The 17771-nt window shown below is 40.4% G+C and overlaps 2 protein-coding genes across 7 annotated transcripts; both read left to right on the forward strand.

Annotated features, from left to right (window-relative positions):
• The first annotated feature begins 164 nt into the window (after positions 1-164).
• Positions 165-10151, forward strand: si:ch211-136m16.8 (trichohyalin). 5 transcript variants are annotated; one of them, XM_040001255.1, is made up of 7 exons: positions 165-450; positions 2835-5985; positions 6511-9023; positions 9102-9309; positions 9435-9514; positions 9605-9702; positions 9805-10151. In XM_040001255.1, the coding sequence occupies exons 1-7, from the start codon at positions 397-399 to the stop codon at positions 9866-9868; spliced, it is 6168 nt and encodes a 2055-aa protein (XP_039857189.1). In that variant the 5' UTR covers positions 165-396; the 3' UTR covers positions 9869-10151. The 5 variants fall into 5 exon arrangements, with proteins under 5 accessions (XP_039857189.1, XP_039857185.1, XP_039857188.1 ...); XM_040001251.1 differs by having other exon boundaries at positions 2835-5664; positions 5710-9023; XM_040001254.1 differs by having other exon boundaries at positions 2835-5142; positions 5188-9023.
• An 810-nt stretch (positions 10152-10961) lies between these two features.
• On the forward strand, positions 10962-17443 carry LOC120714787. 2 transcript variants are annotated; one of them, XM_040001256.1, is made up of 8 exons: positions 10988-11197; positions 11691-14553; positions 14725-14770; positions 14935-15084; positions 15570-15659; positions 15809-15928; positions 16687-16758; positions 17004-17443. In XM_040001256.1, the coding sequence occupies exons 2-8, from the start codon at positions 11794-11796 to the stop codon at positions 17051-17053; spliced, it is 3288 nt and encodes a 1095-aa protein (XP_039857190.1). In that variant the 5' UTR covers positions 10988-11197; positions 11691-11793; the 3' UTR covers positions 17054-17443. The 2 variants fall into 2 exon arrangements, with proteins under 2 accessions (XP_039857191.1, XP_039857190.1); XM_040001257.1 differs by lacking the exons at positions 16687-16758; positions 17004-17443 and adding an exon at positions 16254-16629 and having other exon boundaries at positions 10962-11197.
• The last annotated feature ends 328 nt before the right edge of the window (positions 17444-17771 follow it).

Consider the following 17771-nt stretch of genomic DNA (forward strand, 5'->3'; position numbering starts at 1 on the left):
CAGTGCCGTTTCAGAGCAGCGCTTCGGTATCTGTCACAAAGTTTTACGAACTTTTTTTTTCCTGTGGCTATGCTCATTATTCACATCCGCAAAGTCTGCAACGCGTCTTATTATGTTAACGTGTGAATGTGTGTGTTAATCTGTCTCTTCCTCATTATCATACCCCGGACATATGTCAGTTCTAGGGGGAGGAAGTGAACGGCCACTAACAGCTGATGTGTTTCCATCCTGGACGCGCTTGGCTGCAACTTTCTATTGACTTTCTGCCTGGTTGCAAAGACCGCTTAGGGGGGGGAAACTAAAGTGACACAGTGCTTTGGTTTGTCCATGATTTTTTTTTAATAACGAGAACGTCACGTCAGATGGTCAGAGAGTGACCGAGGAGGAAGCGTAAAGATGGACCCTGAAAGTCCCGTGTCCCGCATGGAGAGAACTTTGTGGACAGTCTGGGTGAGAAGCCGTCATCATTTCAATCCAAACCTGTAACGAAACGAAAGATTTGTGTTTTAAACTTTTAAGTCCGTCAAACGTGGACGTAAATAGTCTCTCTTCCTGTGTGTCAGTGGGTCTCTCTCTCTCCACGCATATCCGCCTACGTTGTAGCAATGTCTCTGCTTACCCCCTCCCTTTTTCGGGGAGAGGGAGAGAGAGGGGGGATGTCTGTGAATCACTGGCATGTTCACGTCCAAGACAAAGAAGTCTTCTCCATGCTTATTTGAACCTGGACAGGTTCAAATAAAGTAATTCTTCAAAAGTAAAAACATTAAGTGCAAATCAAAGCTTAACCCAGTTCAAAGAAATCTTTTGTCCATCTGTTGGAACAGCTTCTCTGTTTTAGACAGAAGCCTTTATTAACTGCTGAAACCTTTTCTCTTTCAAAGTGCACATTAACCTGCTGGATGCTGATTGAAAGATTATGATTATAGATCACAGCAGACGTTTGAGATCTGATTGCTCTGTTGGTCATCAGCTGGAGACTGTCTGCAGTTCTTTCTGAGAACTGATCCTTGTAATATGTGCGCTCCTTGCAGTTGCAGCATTAGTGAGATTCCTCACAGTGCATCCCGGAGCGCAATGACTGTTTGAGACTGTTATTACACAGGAGACAGTCTTGCAAACAGGAAACGCAGGTGTACCATTTACTGGGTTTAAATTTCAGAGTCCTGCTGTTATTGTTGTTCACTTCTGCTAGGGTGCACTGATTTATGTTTCCTGTTTGGGGATTTTGTTTGTTTGGGTTTTTTATTTTTCATCTATCACAGCCATAGACTTTGGAATTATCTGTCTGTCCATGTTAGGATTTCCCGCTGGTTGCCTGTTTTTTTAAAACACACGTTGAAACTAATTTAAACTACTTGGCTTTTAACCCAGAATGATAGTGCTGTGTTCTTACTTTGTCTTCATCACTGTTTTTATTGTTTTATTGCTGTGTCATGCTTTGCTGCTTCATACAGCACTTCATGAAACTCTGTTTTTTAAGTTTTTTTTTAAGTTAGATTAAAATATAATTGGATTGGATGTTTAATCATTTCACATTTCTGGTAGTGATGAACCCACATCAACTAATAACAGTTCGCATGACATCTACAAAAAAAAATTCAGCTCCTTTCATCTCTTTATTTTGGACTCACATCTGCTTTTAAACCGCTCTCGCTTCTCTCATCAACCTGCTTTTCAGACGCGGCAGGTAGTTATTGTCACAGTTTAGTCGCCTGACAGCTGGTCTCGATAGCCATTGTGACACTTGGTGATATACAATGAAAATAAACAGATTCTGATGTTTTAAAGCCTGTTTCACCAGTTTGAACAGGTGACCCATATTCTGGAGGCTCGAGTCTCCTTTCTAGGTGCTTGGGTTTGAGTCTGCTTACTCACACTCCTTCTTCCCACTTCTGAGTCTATTGTGTGCACTTCTGTGTCCAATAAAGGACAAGATGCCCACAAACAAATCTTAATACAATCAAACTACTTGCTGGTGAAGTGTGTTCACCAGCAAGTAGTTGGTGAACAGTGTGCACCAGCTACAACAGACAAATATGGGGAAGTTGGAGATAAAAGAAACAGCTAAACAAAGAAAATATCTTGAGATCATCAAAAATACATAAGTTGAAATAAATGCAGATGTTTCTCAGCGTAAACTAAATGCTTTATGTTTGCCATGTTGTATTTATAAAATGTTTGTGTTTTGGTCAATCCTGTAAAGAATGGACCATGATTTTTATTTTATTTTTTTAACAGGAGTGTTTGTTGGACATCTTAACAAATGAAACAAAAATAATACAAATAATTCTTATTCTCATTTTTATGCAATTCTTTCGTTTGTTTGTTTGTTTGTTTGTTTGTTTGTTTGTTTGTTTGTTTGTTTGTTTGTTTGTTTTTGGGGGGTGGGCACTGACAGGGTTAAAGTCTATTACATTGAATTTTTTTTTTTTTACTTTAATACATCAGCAGCTAATGTAACTTATAATCAATGAAGTCAGGATTCCATGGAGGCTGGTCAGGTTCTTCCTGTTCATGGCTGTGTTTTGTGCATGGGAGTATTGTGGTGCTGAAACAGGAAAAGACTTCCACGAAGTTTCTGCAAAGCTGGAAAGAAACTGTTGTGTAAATAGCCTTGAATGCAGTGACACTAAGAGTCTTTAAATGCTACTTGTGCATCTTTAAAAAAAAACAAAAAAAACATGGGCTATACAAACTACCTGGAATGACTGAAAATAAATCAATGCGGGGAAAACAAATATATTCACACTTTTGTCTTTTGTTGGATTTTATTGATTCTGCAAATTAAAGTGTTACATAATGCAAATTTCTTTTTCCTTCCTTTTTTTTCTCAGTACTACATAACTGGAGCTGTAAACAGATTCATCAGGCCACAGCCTGCTGACACTGTCAACAATGACCCAAACACAAATCAGGAATCTGCAGCTGAAATCAAGCACCCTCCCTCTGACTCAACAGAGGGTGACAGTAGCAGAGAAGGTGTCGAGGAGGAGCAGCTTGTCGCAACATCCTCTCTGCTGAGCTCGTCTCGCCCCGTTGTCGAATGGGAACTTTGCACCACAGAAATCGACTTAGGGGTTGATGAAGAAAACATGCAGTACAAAACCCAGCTGAGAAAAGTCGACGAGAGCAAAGAGGATGGTGAGGGCAAGAGAGAGGAACAGCGTGACAAGACAGGAAATGATCATTCAAATGATTCAAGAGCAAAAGAAGACGAACGACAGACGATGGAGATCGAAAAAATGCCCACTTGTGCAGGACTTGCAGGGCCTGGAAATGATGAACATGAACATGCCGCTTCTGGACCACAAAATTGGTCCGAGGTTGCAACATGCCAAGACACAACTGAGGAGGAAACTGATGCTGAGAATGCAACGGTGAGATTAGGGTTGCCCGGTGATCATCCAACAAAGGAGGAAAAAATAAAAGAAACCCAAGTAAAAGGAGAAAAGGATCAAACGCATGATAAAGAGAAGGAAGACCTTGAAGCAGAAGACACTTTGAGAAAAGAAGAAGATGATGATAAACTGCGCAGTGAAGATGAGCGAGAGTTAAAAGCAGAAAACATTGAGGTAAAAGCATGCATAGCTGCAGGTATAAGTCCAGATGATATGGATCACATGGAGAAAGGAAAGGGAGAGGTAAAGGAGCATGATGCAGTGTTATTGGATGATCATTCAGGAAGGGAGGAACTTGTTAAAGAAACCCGACTGAAGGAAGAAAATGCTAAAGCAGATCATGAAAAGGAACAAGATTCAGAAGCAGAAGCCACTGAAGTAACAGAGGAATATAACAACATGCACTGTGATGATGACAATTTGGTAGCAGAAAACAACGCATTCAAAGTATGCATGACAAAAAGTCCAAAAGAGGAGGATTACGTGCACAAAGGGGAAGGAGAAGTACAAAAGATTGATGCAGTGACCCAAGATCATCATCCAAGAGAGGACCAAATTATCAAAGACACCCAAATAAATGAAGAAGATGATACACTTCATCATGAAGAAGAGCGAGATTTAGAAGCAGACCCAGAGATAAACGTGTGCAGTATCAAAGATATAAGTCCAGAAGATCAGGCTCATACGTACGAAGGAGAGGCAGAGGTACAGAAGAATGATGCAGTGACACTGGATGATCATCCAAAAGAGGATAAAATTACTGAAGAAACTCAATTAGAAGAAGAAGATGATAAAATGCAGCATGAAGATGAACAAGATTTGGAAGCAGAAGACATTGAGATAAAAGTGTGCATAACTACAGATATTAGTCCAGTACTGGATGATTGCAAGCAGGAAACAGAAGCAGATTTACAGAAAACTGATAAAGCAACACTGGATGATCATCCAAGAGAGGATGAAACCAAAGACACTCAATTAGAGGAAGAAGATGATAAACTGCAGCATAAAGATGATCGCGATTTGGAAGCAGAAGACACTGAAGTACCAGAAGAAGATGAAAAAACAGACTATGAAGATGAACAGCAGTTAGGAGCAGAGGGCACTGAGGTCCAACTGTTCAAAACTACAGATATAAGTCCAGTACTGGATGATCACAAGCAGGAAACAGAGGCTGAGTTACAGAAAACTGATACAGCGACACTGGATGAACATCCAAGAGAGGATGAAAGCAAAGAAACTCAATTAGAGGATGATCATCCAATAGAAGATGAAATGTTCAAAGAAGACAACTTAAAGGAAGAAGATGAAAAAACAGATCATGCAGATGAACAAGATTTTGAAGCAGAAGACACTGAGATAAAAGCGTGCATTAGCACAAGTTTAAGCCTAAATGATTATGATAATGATCACCTGCAGGAAATAGAGTCTGAAGTACAGCAGAATGATGCAGTGACACTGGATGAACATCCAAGAGAGGATGAAACCAAAGAAACCCAGTTAGAGGAAGAAGATGATAAACTGCAGCATAAAGATGAACAAGATTTGGAAGCAGAAGACACTGAAGTACCAGAAGAAGATGATAAAACAGACTATGAAGATGAACAGCAGTTAGGAGCAGAGGGCACTGAGGTCCAACTGTTCAAAACTACAGATATAAGTCCAGTACTGGATGATCACAAGCAGGAAACAGAGGCTGAGTTACAGAAAACTGATACAGCGACACTGGATGAACATCCAAGAGAGGATGAAAGCAAAGAAACTCAATTAGAGGATGATCATCCAATAGAAGATGAAATGTTCAAAGAAGACAACTTAAAGGAAGAAGATGAAAAAACAGATCATGCAGATGAACGAGATTTTGAAGCAGAAGACACTGAGATAAAAGCGTGCATTAGCACAAGTTTAAGCCTAAATGATTATGATAATGATCACCTGCAGGAAATAGAGTCTGAAGTACAGCAGAATGATGCAGTGACACTGGATGAACATCCAAGAGAGGATGAAACCAAAGAAACCCAGTTAGAGGAAGAAGATGATAAACTGCAGCATAAAGATGAACAAGATTTGGAAGCAGAAGACACTGAAGTACCAGAAGAAGATGATAAAACAGACTATGAAGATGAACAGCAGTTAGGAGCAGAGGGCACTGAGGTCCAACTGTTCAAAACTACAGATATAAGTCCAGTACTGGATGATCACAAGCAGGAAACAGAGGCTGAGTTACAGAAAACTGATACAGCGACACTGGATGAACATCCAAGAGAGGATGAAAGCAAAGAAACTCAATTAGAGGATGATCATCCAATAGAAGATGAAATGTTCAAAGAAGACAACTTAAAGGAAGAAGATGAAAAAACAGATCATGCAGATGAACAAGATTTTGAAGCAGAAGACACTGAGATAAAAGCGTGCATTAGCACAAGTTTAAGTCCCGATGATGATGATAACCGTCGCATGCAGGAAATAGAGCCTGAAGAACAGCAGAATGATGCAGTGACACTGGATGAACATCCAAGAGAGGATGAAATTACTAAAGAAACCCAGTTAGAGGAAGAAGATGATAAAATGCAGCATAAAGATGATCAAGGTTTAGAATCAGAAGACACTGAAGTACCAGAAGAAGATGATAAAACAGACTATGAAGATGAACAGCAGTTAGGAACAGAGGGCACTGAGGTGGAACTGTGCAAAACTACAGATATAAGTCCAGTACTGGATGATCACAAGCAGGAAACAGAGGCTGAGTTACAGAAAACTGATACAGCGACACTGGATGAACATCCAAGAGAGGATGAAAGCAAAGAAACTCAATTAGAGGATGATCATCCAATAGAAGATGAAATGTTCGAAGAAGACAACTTAAAGGAAGAAGATGAAAAAACAGATCATGCAGATGAACGAGATTTTGAAGCAGAAGACACTGAGATAAAAGTGTGCATTAGCACAAGTTTAAGTCCCGATGATGATGATAACCATCGCATGCAGGAAATAGAGTCTGAAGTACAGCAGAATGATGCAGTGACACTGGATGAACATCCAAGAGAGGATGAAATTACTAAAGAAACCCAGTTAGAGGAAGAAGATGATAAAATGCAGCATGAAGATGAACAAGATTTAGAATCAGAAGCTTGTGATGTTATGCTACAGTTGGACTCCCAAAATGTAATCAAGTCAGAGGAGAAAACAAGTCAAGCTGAAAATCAGCTCTCAGCTTTTGGAGACCAGCCAGATACATCAGTGGATATGCTCACTGTTATCACAAAATCTTATGCAATGACTCATAGCAGTGAAAATGATAAAGGTGAGAAAGAGAAGTGGGTTGAGACAGAGCGGCCTGCCGTCAACGAGACAACAGAAGTGCCAGATCTGGACGAGAACATCGGAACAGAAGCAGAAGACACTGAAGGAGAAAATCTTTTAACTGAATATGATTTATCCGGTAAAGAAGCTGCACTGAAGACTGCTTCACAGCTGCACACAGCTGGATTCACAGATAAATACGAGGAGGATATGAGAGTCCCAGGAGTGCAGACCAAAACTAGGCAGACCGGTGTGACAGTAACAGATATTTCAGAAGAGAGACTCATTGATCAAGACCAAGAAAAAGAGGAGAACGTCTCCAGTGAATCCTACACCGGAGAATTTTACAACGAAATTATAGATTCAAGCACCTCAGTTACAGTAAAGCCCAAAGGCGAAACGACGCAGGAAACGGACGAAGAATTTAAAAACACTCTCCCGGAGATCAGTGAAGGCCAGTGTGCCGTGCTGCAGGAACTAAATACTCCAACATGTGAGGAAATTCAAGAGGGAGTTTCCAAATATAACAATGAGCTTCAGGGAGCCGATGAAAATACAACACAAAGGTTCCTGGAAGCAGGAGATTGTGAGGAAATCCCGGCAACTCAATTACCAGAAGAGGTGGAGAGCGGAGATCAGGAGAGCCTTGAAAACAGTGACTGCAGGACTGGAGCTGACTATTTACTGATGAAGGAGTCCATGGAAGAGAAACAAGAAAGCAAAGAAGAGACTGAGACGAGCTTTGGTTTGTTTGTGGAGGAGCACGAAGGAACACCGGACCTTGAACTAGAGGCAGAGAGAAAGCTTGTTGAAGGAGTAATTCAAGAATCGGGACTTGACAAAGAAGAAGGAAAATTACTGACAAGTTCAATGAAGACAGAGGTGACTGGAACACATGTCGGTTTAGTGGACGAGACTGAAAGGAGATCAGAAGGGCTGCATGATGGTGGCAGAGGATCTACAGGAGGTGAAACACGAGAAGCGGTTGCAGCAGCAGAAGTGGTTGGATTCGTCATTCAGGAGTCAGTAGCAGCCATAAAGTTGGATCAAAGCATCAGCAGGCCATTAAGTTTACAAGAAGACACGAGTGAATATGGGTTTGTGAGACCCTTAGCTGAAACTGAGCCTATATCCGTTGATGATACCTCTGTTGAAATGCAAGATAAAGCCATTGAAAAAGAAGGAAGGGGTTGTGAAGATGAAGAGGAGGAAGCAGAAAATGGAATCCAGACCTTAAATGAAATGGATCTACAGATAACTAAAGAAACTGCAGGTGAGCTAATCACAGAAAGAGGAGACAAAGAGATTCCTCTGAATGCAGAATTGGAAATATCTCAACACACTGAGACTCAGGAGATAAACAATCAGTCGCCACACAGAGCACTTGAGATAAGTGAGACACAAATAATAGTAGCTGAAACAGCTGACGAGCCCAGACCAGAGGATTTGCCAGTGATGTCATCAGAGGAAAAAGGCGGTTCAGTCAGTGGACATCAAGACGTAATTGATGAAGAAATCCTTGACTTGTGGATTGAGGCGGTGATGTCAGAGGACACTGATGAGATTAGACAAGAAGAGCCCAAGCCAGGGCAGCTATTGGACACCAAAACAGACACTTTAAATGAGGGTGAAATATCAACAGAGAATGAGAAAGTGTCACTAGCAGAGGCCATTTGTAGGGAATCTGAGGCAGTAAGTGACACAGAAATGTCTTCATCAACTGTGGAGTCTGGATTTTTGGACCAGTTTCTCAGTGAATCGTGTATTCAGAGTAGTGAGACTCAGCTGTTGAAATCAACGAGCACTGACTCACTCCAGGGGATCCATGAGCTGGTGGCTAGCGTGTCCACAGACATCTTTGGAGTTATCGCACAGCCTCAAACTCAGGACTTACTGACAGAGGAATCAGCCGAGACAGAGAAAGAATCGGTCGCTGATATAGAAGCTCAATCACATCTGAACCAGGAATCTCAAGAAAAAGCAGAAGAAAGAGCTGAAACATTAGAGACTGAAAGTGGATCACAGAACGCGTATGAGGATGTCGAAGAAGCAGATGTAACAACAATGACAACACAGAGCTCTCCTTTGCATGACAAGAAGGTAGAAGCTGAGGAGGAGCATCTTGAGGTAACTGCGTCTGATTCTTCAGATGAACTCAAACCCGCTGAGTCTGAAGAATCTGAAAGCGACTCACAAAGTGAACCTGAGAAGGACACACTGAACTTGTCCTCACTGAATAGACCACAGCCTGCACATTCATCCTTATTCCCTGTGCTAAACGAGGCCCAGGTAGCCGAAGAGCCAACAATCGAATATGAGAATAAGGTATTGTTTCTATATGGCATAAAAAAAAATTTGATTAAAATCAAACAATGTTCATAACAGACTTTTGGGGCATTACAGGTGGATGGCCCTGTGCTGGACTTTGCTGTGCAAAGGTCACGAATTGCTGTTAAGAACCCTCGTGTAAGGCCACCTAAAAATCCCCGCTCCCTGCTCCATATGCCCTCGGAGGAACCCACACCCACACCTACACCATCTTCACGTTTGCCGGTCAAACTCCCTGGAGGTGTGCCTTTAGGAGGCATAGGTATTGGAATAAAACTCCCTGGTAGGTCACTCATGATACATGAATCCCAGTATCTTAGTCTTGATAGTCTATTAAGACTTTCTCTGGTCTTTATATCCTGTTATTTTCACAACTTTCAAATAATTTCACACGTTTGCTTTTCTTAGGGCTCGGTGCTGGATTTCCTGTTTTAAAAAAGACACAGCGGGCAGTGAGAGACGAAAATACCCAGGAAACAGTGTCACAGGTACTGCTAAGAGTGTTTAAATACCTGTTTTTTTTTCCCTCTTAAGTTAAGATATATATATGTATCATTAAAATGACGGAATTACCACAGGAACCTGAAACAAAGCCAGAGGAGAAGAACGACGCTCCCCCACAGGAGGAGGAGGAGGCACCGAAGAAGCCTAAATGGATGCCACCAAAACATCCCGGGTAAGGATGGCAACAGGGGAAAAAAAACAGTCACCAGAAAAGACACGTCCTGTTTCTGACTTTTTAAAAATGTATTTATTTATTTTTCTTCTGTGTCCACAGAGGATTTGGAAATCCCCTGATGGCAGAGCTAAAGACCAAACTGAAGAAAACACCAAAGGAGTGAGAAGCTCAATGGCTGCGTGAAAATACCTGAATGTAATATACATATGGTTTTAATTTTGTGTACTGAGAAATTGTTCTTTATGTCCCCTACTTGTTCAATGTAATTTGTAAAATAAAGATAAACTTTCTTGCATGAAAACAGTGTTGATACAATTAATCTCAATTTAAAAAACAAAACAAAACAAAGAAACACGAGTTCCCTTGTATGAGCAGTCACGAAAACATTTCTTCTCCAAACTGTTCAACCTGAGTTGCCACCCTAATAAACTCATTTCTAACCCCTACTCTATTTCTTTTCCTAAATGTCTATCCAAACATGGTAGAATAGTTTGAATTGACATACCTATTATGCACGGTGTAGAAAACTAAAGGGGAATCTAAAAAGAAACAGATCAGAGAGCTGCGCACAATGTTATAATGAATACTGTTTTAAACCTCCTGGAGCAGTGGTATCAAACATAATGTCTGGAAGCCAAAATCGCCACGACAAAGACTTCAATGCAGCCCACTGGATGACTTTTATTAAGTTGTACAACTTTTCCTACTGATAAAGAGCCTCCCCCGCAGTATTACACTAAAGTAATCAGGTGATACATTTAATCGTTTAAATGACAGGGAAGTTCCTTATACTATAAAAATGTATGTGTTTTTACAGTGTGTCCATGGTTAAAAAGGAATTAAATGACAGAAGCAGTTAAATGCTATTATATAATCATACAGACATTTCTGTTTGGGGGGGGTTGTTTTTTGTTATTTGTCTTTTTACAGTGGTGCCAGTGAGCTTTTTCTATAATTTTACATATGTATTTCTTCTTGTTTAAGCCCAAATAGTCATACTGGCACATTTCTTTCATTTGCTATAGCTGCATTTTTTTTTCTATGATGTAGAAAAACTGAGACATACTGTTGAAATTGCATTCCTTTTTTACATTAAGATGGATTACATGTGTAGTCAACCTTATTTACACACTGATTGAAAGGAGCGTTTCACTGGCCCAGCCCACTTAAGCACACTTTAAATGTCACGAAATGTTTTCAAAACAACGTTAGATGGCACTGTAACGCTATCGTCTGTGCATGAACGCTAATTCACGATTAAACACAGAAGAAGAATCCTTGCGTTATGATTGGTGTAAACCATCCAATGAGCGTGAAGGAAACTGACATTTTGAACTAGACAGGCGCTTCGTTGGTTAACAAGATAAAAGTTTCAGAGTTTATGCTGATACTTATTTTGTAGTATCCGTGTTTGTCTTATCAAACCAGAATCTCGTTGAGACTAAAACAGGTTCACATCTACAAACATCCGCTAAGAAGTTCGTGTTTACAGGTAAGCAGAGCTGGTTCCGTTCTTCTAACAAACGTTACAAGGTTTTAGCTTAACCTATGCTCGTTCAAGATGATCTCGTGTTCCGAGCATTACATGAATGAAATAACTATTTATCGTAAATATGACATAGTAAACAATCGGAAAGCAACGTTTTCCAACCTAAAACCGCCGTAATCTCTACGTTACAAACCAAATCTGTGTTCCTAAGCTAAGATGTTGCTGTATGCGTTACCTAATCTCTAGTTTTACCGGTTTAAAATAAATTGACATGGGTTTTGTTTTTTGGGGGGGTGTAACATTAGAAACTCAGCACAAATTGAGATTACATGGTCGTCCGTTACTGTCGGTGCTAAATTGCATTTTGATTTTGTTGTTTTAATATCTAGTTTGTATAAATAAAATAGCTGTAAAAGAATTCAGCAGTGAGACATTTTCATTCAGTTGTCTACATAAGCCAATGAAGTCAAGCTCTGTTTTCTTATTTTTGGCACAGGGAGTCTGAGACAGCTGATAATATGTGTGGAGTCTGAGTATTGCCCTCTGTTTTAAATAAGAAGCCCTTCATTTATTCTGTGAGAGAAGAAGCATCACCATCCATGGCCAACAAACCAACTGGGCGAGGCTTATACATTCGGGAAAATCCAGATGCCGATGAGTGCTGTGAAAACATTCCACCCGGGGGCACTGTTAAAGCTGGGACTTCTAAACTCAAATGGCCCCATGAAGAAAACAAGCCTCTTTCTGACACCTGCACCTTTTCAACCCCTGCTCCAACAGGCAGCAAGCCAAAGTCACGGATTTCTTTCCAGTCTGCTCTGACACCAATTTTAAAATACTTAAATATCGGCAACAAATCTCCAGAAAGTTCAACACATGAAAATAATCGTCGTCAGACACTTTCTCTTTTCTCCTTTGGTGCAGCCACAGCAGATTGTCAAAAATCAACAAAAGGTTCTGTCCAACAGTTAAACTCAGATCCCCCTAGTAGCTATTCTGGGCAATTATTCAGTGACATGGATGGTCCTGTGTCCTTTCTAGGTGACGAATGCTTGCCAGAAGTGACCCTATTTGATTCTACATGTGATTCTACCATACAGCTTACTAGAAATGACTCCTCTGCTCCTGACAGCACACCTGCAACTTCTGCAAGCACAAGCCCTAAAATAAATATTCCTGAAATTCATCCTCCTGATCTTTCACAACATATGGCAACAACAGAGATTACAGACCCAGATGTCAAAATGATTGATGCCTCTCAGAACAAGCATGCTCCGGTCCCCTGGCTGATACTTGACAAGTTCTTGCCAGAAATTACTCTCCTTGATGTTACACGTGATTCACCATTATCATCAGGAGAACAGATCTTCTCCATGGATGTGACTCAGGCTCTTCCGCCGCTTGATTTGAAACGCGACAGGTCTTTTAATGGAATGGAAAGTGGAAAAATTGCAGCACAGCCTAGCAGTTCAGATGTCATCTCTGGCGAAAAATTGCTAAGTACAAGTGTACAATCCGACAAGTGTGTGGGGGAAAGCACAGCAAAAACCTCTTTGGATGTAATTCAGGATATTACTATGGGAAGTGTTTTGGAAAATAGCAAGTCTTCATCAGAGCCCAGTGAATGTAATATAGAGACGAGTCAAGCATCGGCAGGGGATACACTTGGGAAAAATCCTGCTAATGTTACTCGAGAAATAATATCTTCTAGTGACATATCTGCAGACTCTAATGTGGAGTGCAGTGCTAATCAAAAAGTTACCTCAGAGATCCGGGAAGAGCCTGTGGAGTTTTCTGATAAACCTGAAGCTATCATTAAAGACCTGATTGCCAGCCATGAAGCAAAGTCAGCCAACGAGCCCAGTGGACAAAATATGAAGATGAGCTCAACATCACCTGATGATACATTCAGCAGTCAACCAGCTAATGTTACACATGACACAACCTCGTCCAATGACACGTCAGCTCAGAGTGTAAGGTCTACATCGAATATGGAGTGTAGTAGTAGTCAAAAGAACGCCCCCTCAGAACTTGTGGAATCTTGTCACAAAGTAAACGATGAGTTGAAAAACTATGCGACACAGCCAAACCCAAAAGCATCAGACTCCGGGAATGGGACATTTAATGTCGTGCAGGCCGCTGATCTGAGTGTGTCTAATGATTTAAATACTGCTGCTTCAGTTTCCCACTCTCAGAATAAGACACTTGATCTTCCTTCATTTAATGTAAGCTGCACCAAAGATGGGACTTCAGGTCAGGCAGGTTTTGGCACCACTGAAACATCCCCCATCACAAATCAAAATTGCTCATCTGTAAAGGAATGTGCTCCATTTGCTGTGCAGAACACCACATTTGAAAAGCATTCTCTACATAAAAGCAGTGGCAGCACAGTATTAGGGGAAGACCTCAAGAACAACACCTTTGATTCTCAACCACCTTCCAAGAAGAGCGACACAATAACTTTGTTGGAAACGGTCCAGAGTGAAAGTAGCCAAATTGCTTCAAAGCCTAATAGCACAATAACTCTGACAGAAATGAGCTCATGTGATGGTCACCAAAGTGCTTCCAAGCCAAATGGAACAATAACTTTATCAGAGGCGAACCCGAGTGACGATCACCACAATACCTCCAGGCCCAATGGCACCATAACTTTGTCAGAAACAAGCTCATGCAACATCCCCCCGAGGTCTTCAGAAAAGCCCTCCACACCTGAAGTCAGTAATCTAACCACCAGCCCAAAAGACAACAATATTGACATTGCCCCTGATCTATCAAAGCATAATGTTACGACAGATGCTAAGGACCATAGTGCCAAGGAGGTTGAAACCCATGATGACGCTTCTGGCAGTGGCAGCTGTGAGACTAAAGATCTTTCAGGTCTGCCTGTGGTGGGCGGGCTCTCCGATTCTTTAAACCGTCAAAGCTTTGGTACGGTGAACCTCAAAGCCAAGGCTTTCAATTTGGATGACACCCTGGATTTAAAGGCAGACTGTTTGATTACTTCAACACCAATGACTAAATGTACAATGTTCAACTTGAACACTGAGCAAGTTGAGGGCTTAAACCTAGGAGTACAGAAGAAGCTGTACACAGATGGTCCCGGGAAGCCAGCTGATCAGGTGCCATCAGACCCTCCATCAAACCTTGTCTGTGACCGTAAAACATTCTTGAAACAGCCAGCTGCTAAATCCCTTTGCCCTCCCCCGAAAGCTGGAGCTCAGCTGATGAAATCAAAGTCACATTCCTCAATTCCAGCCAGGTTGAATACAGTGGCATCCAACTTACCTACGAAAAGACAAAGAACCCAAGCTGAAGCTTCAAGAAACACTGCTGCCACTGCCCCTGATGCACTCCAGGGGGTAGGACTTAAATGTTTGCAAAATGTTGATATTACCATCTGAGAACATGAACACAGGTTGAACCTATTAGTTATTATTTGTTCCATTTTATTTTGTACTGATTAAAAGCTGTACATCCATGTACTTGACAGTCTGTCGTTAACGTCCTCTTTTCGTGTGTGTGTATTTAAGACCACAGGAGTAACATCCTGCTACAACCTGCGTGCTACAGCAACAGGTAGGAAGTGTATACCTTTGTTTTTTAGAAAGGTTTGCATAGGTCCCAGTTTTGTTATTCCCATAATCATGTGTTTAATAACCTCAGTGTAACTATGTACTGTATCTGTGTGTTTGCACGGTGCGTCCGGGGCATCTCTGTCTTCCCCTTTGTACCAATACCAGGATCCAAGCTGCCCTTTTGTGGCTCACAAAGATCGCAGTTTAGTGGAATCCCATCAGGGATCCAGAGAGCTACTATGTGTCTTAGGCCACCTTTAACAAGAAGCAGTACAGCAATTTCTTCAAGTACCGACAAGCTCTGTGGACCTACAGGTACTCACACATTTGTCAAACTGTATCTGTACATTAGAAAGTTTCAATTTGCCCTCACTTCAGATACACAGTAAAGTTGCCTTTCTTCTGATACTCGAGGGGGGAAAAAAATTGATAAAAATGCAGCTGATGCCAAACTTCTAGGTGTTTTCTGGTTTAATATTGCCTTCTTGTTCTTGAGTGTAACTAGTGGTTTTACACCTCATTGTAAACTCTCTGTATTTCCATTTATAAATGGCTTCTCTTGACTGGAGGTCTTGACAATGATCCTCTACTTCCTCCAGCGTGTTGTTGACTTTGGTAGATGTTGTGAAGTTGTTTTGTTTTTAACCATGGAAATAATTCTGTGATCATCTGCTTTAGTTGTCTTCTGTGGTCTTTCAGCTTTTTATAGAGAAGGAAATTACTGTAGAAATGTATCTGATTTTTGTGAAAGATGTGTTCATTTTTTTTCCTGTAACGGTTTCTCCTTTTTGTCTACATAGCAACTAATCCTGTGACCAAGACTTCACAAGCAAAGAAGCACCCTCTAACCAGAGCTGACAGTTTGCTAGTGTCAAAGAGGAAGAAAATGGGTAAATAAATAAGAAAATCATGCTCTAGTATTGCAGCCTTTTTAACAGCTTTGTTTGGTATTTTTGGTATTTGCATGAAACTTAAGCAGCTTGAAACCTAAGTGTAAGTGTACAGTCGTGTAGATTTTTCTTTTTTCCACCCTTTGCAGATGCTTCTGATCCATGCAATAGTGTCGAAGCTCCAGTATCTGCCTGTGATGCTACAAACAAAGCGACAATCCTCAAGCAGCCCAGTAAGAGAGCTTTGCCTGCCAAAGCTCAAGGAGAAGGTATGTTGGAAATTTACTGGAATTTCTGCACTTGAAACTTGTGACATGGTTTGAACTTTATCTAAGTCACAGGTATAGAACAGTACTTCACTGTGTTTTCTAAAGATAAACTAATCAGTGCAGATTTCCTGATATGCCAAAGGGTTTGTTGGCTTTTTCCACTAACTGTTGGGCAGTTGGCCAAAGTTTGATGTGAAGCTGTTCAGCAGCATAAATCACGAGCGCAGTAACCTGTAGTGAACTCCTGTGGTGCTTTCATGCTTTAAGAGGCTGCAGTGCCAGCATGTATGAGTGAACCCTCAAAAGCGTGTAATGCTCCCAACAGAGCCAGGCCCCTGAAACAGCCTGGAATCAGCAATAAATCACCACTACCTAAAACCCAAATCCACAGTAAGTTGAGAGTGCTGAGGAGACAAGTCTCAGCTGTGTAATTTCTAGTGGACTGTTGGTACTCAGAACCAATTTGGTTGTTTTGTGTTTATTAAAATCACGTGTTCATGTTGTCTGAAGGTTACTTTTATTCTGTGTTGTTATTATTACGTGTTAATTGGATTTTAATTTCATGTCATACAATTGTGAACATTAAACGACGACAACAACTAACACAAGATTGTTAAGTCCTATGTATTCATACAATGTCCCAGTATATCAATTGCTATTTAAAGACAATGGTGAAAATAATTAGCATGGACTGTAAATTGTGGGCGTTACAATTTCCCATTTGTCCTCTTTAATTAATGATGCAAACTGTTTTTCAGGTTGTGCAAAATGTGCTGAGCTTGAAGAACAACTTAAACTGATATCAGAAGAAAACACAAGGCTGAAAGAAGGTATCAGATGGCCTGTTACTGTGGTTATATGGGTCTAATTTGTAGAAATTATTAAGAAGTCAGGAGTCATTACAACATTACAACTTGAAGAATTTGGACTTTACTCAATCAAATCATATCATATACTCAGTATTATCAAGTGATCCTCTTTTTTTTTTTTTTCCTTTTTGGTTATGTTATTTATTTTACACAAGCAATCTTTTATTGTAGGAACATAATTAAGTTTTCCTCTTTTTCTCTTCTAGAGTTGCTGAAATACACTAAACAAGATGTCCCAGTGAAATCCCGGTGTTAATACTTTAAAGCATATCTGCTGTTTTTAAATGTTAATAATTACATAAAATAATTTACTCACTGAAGTAGAAATGTTTTTCGTTTTTTTTTTTTTTTCTATTTTGCAGTGAGGATGAGATTTTGTCTGTTTGTGTGTTTAATATTACACTGTTTATTTTCATCTCTAATAAATTTAATAATATGTGTTGGTCTTTCATTTGGTTGGTCTAACACTTTGGAGAGTGCTCTGCTGGGAGGACACATTTGAACACCTTTTTTTCAGTATTTGGAAATTTCAGTCTTTGCGATTTAGAATTACTGCACTCAAATACTGATACTCATTGTCAAGCTGCCGGGTATAAATAAAACATCTGCATATTCAACACGCATAGCTACTGGCATTCCACCACTGAAATTAAATATTGTATAATAGATTAATATTCTATTGTTAAAAATATTGAATTTCCAGTGAAACCTTGTGACTTTGGATCTTTATCTCAGGTTATTCAACACATTGGTATATCTCCATAAATACAAGAATACTGTGTAGGCAAATATTTACCATGCACTGCGATTTAAAAGCAAGGTTTTCCAATACAATATTATATAAAGGTAGAGTTGTTAAAACTTGACCCGTATGTAATGCTTTTCACTGTTGTAATCCCTTTCCTCGGAAGCAGTGGTGAACCAGCTAAGGAAAAAGTGGAGACCAACGATTCGGTTTTTTCTCCAAACTCCCG

The sequence above is a fragment of the Simochromis diagramma genome, unplaced genomic scaffold (assembly GCF_900408965.1).
Source record: "Simochromis diagramma unplaced genomic scaffold, fSimDia1.1 OVJJ01000421.1, whole genome shotgun sequence".
In the NCBI taxonomy this organism is placed as follows: domain Eukaryota; kingdom Metazoa; phylum Chordata; class Actinopteri; order Cichliformes; family Cichlidae; genus Simochromis; species Simochromis diagramma.

Bases quoted from the DNA above. Each gene is read 5' to 3' on its own strand.
- si:ch211-136m16.8 (XM_040001250.1), top strand. From the start codon at position 397: ATGGACCCTGAAAGTCCCGTGTCCCGCATGGAGAGAACTTTGTGGACA. The intron at 9,515-9,604 runs GTACTGCTAAGA...GAATTACCACAG, and splicing joins CCCAGGAAACAGTGTCACAG to GAACCTGAAACAAAGCCAGA. The intron at 9,703-9,804 runs GTAAGGATGGCA...CTGTGTCCACAG, and splicing joins ATGCCACCAAAACATCCCGG to AGGATTTGGAAATCCCCTGA.
- LOC120714787 (XM_040001256.1), top strand. From the start codon at position 11,794: ATGGCCAACAAACCAACTGGGCGAGGCTTATACATTCGGGAAAATCCA. The intron at 14,771-14,934 runs GTAGGAAGTGTA...TACCAATACCAG, and splicing joins CCTGCGTGCTACAGCAACAG to GATCCAAGCTGCCCTTTTGT. The intron at 16,759-17,003 runs GTATCAGATGGC...TTTCTCTTCTAG, and splicing joins AAACACAAGGCTGAAAGAAG to AGTTGCTGAAATACACTAAA.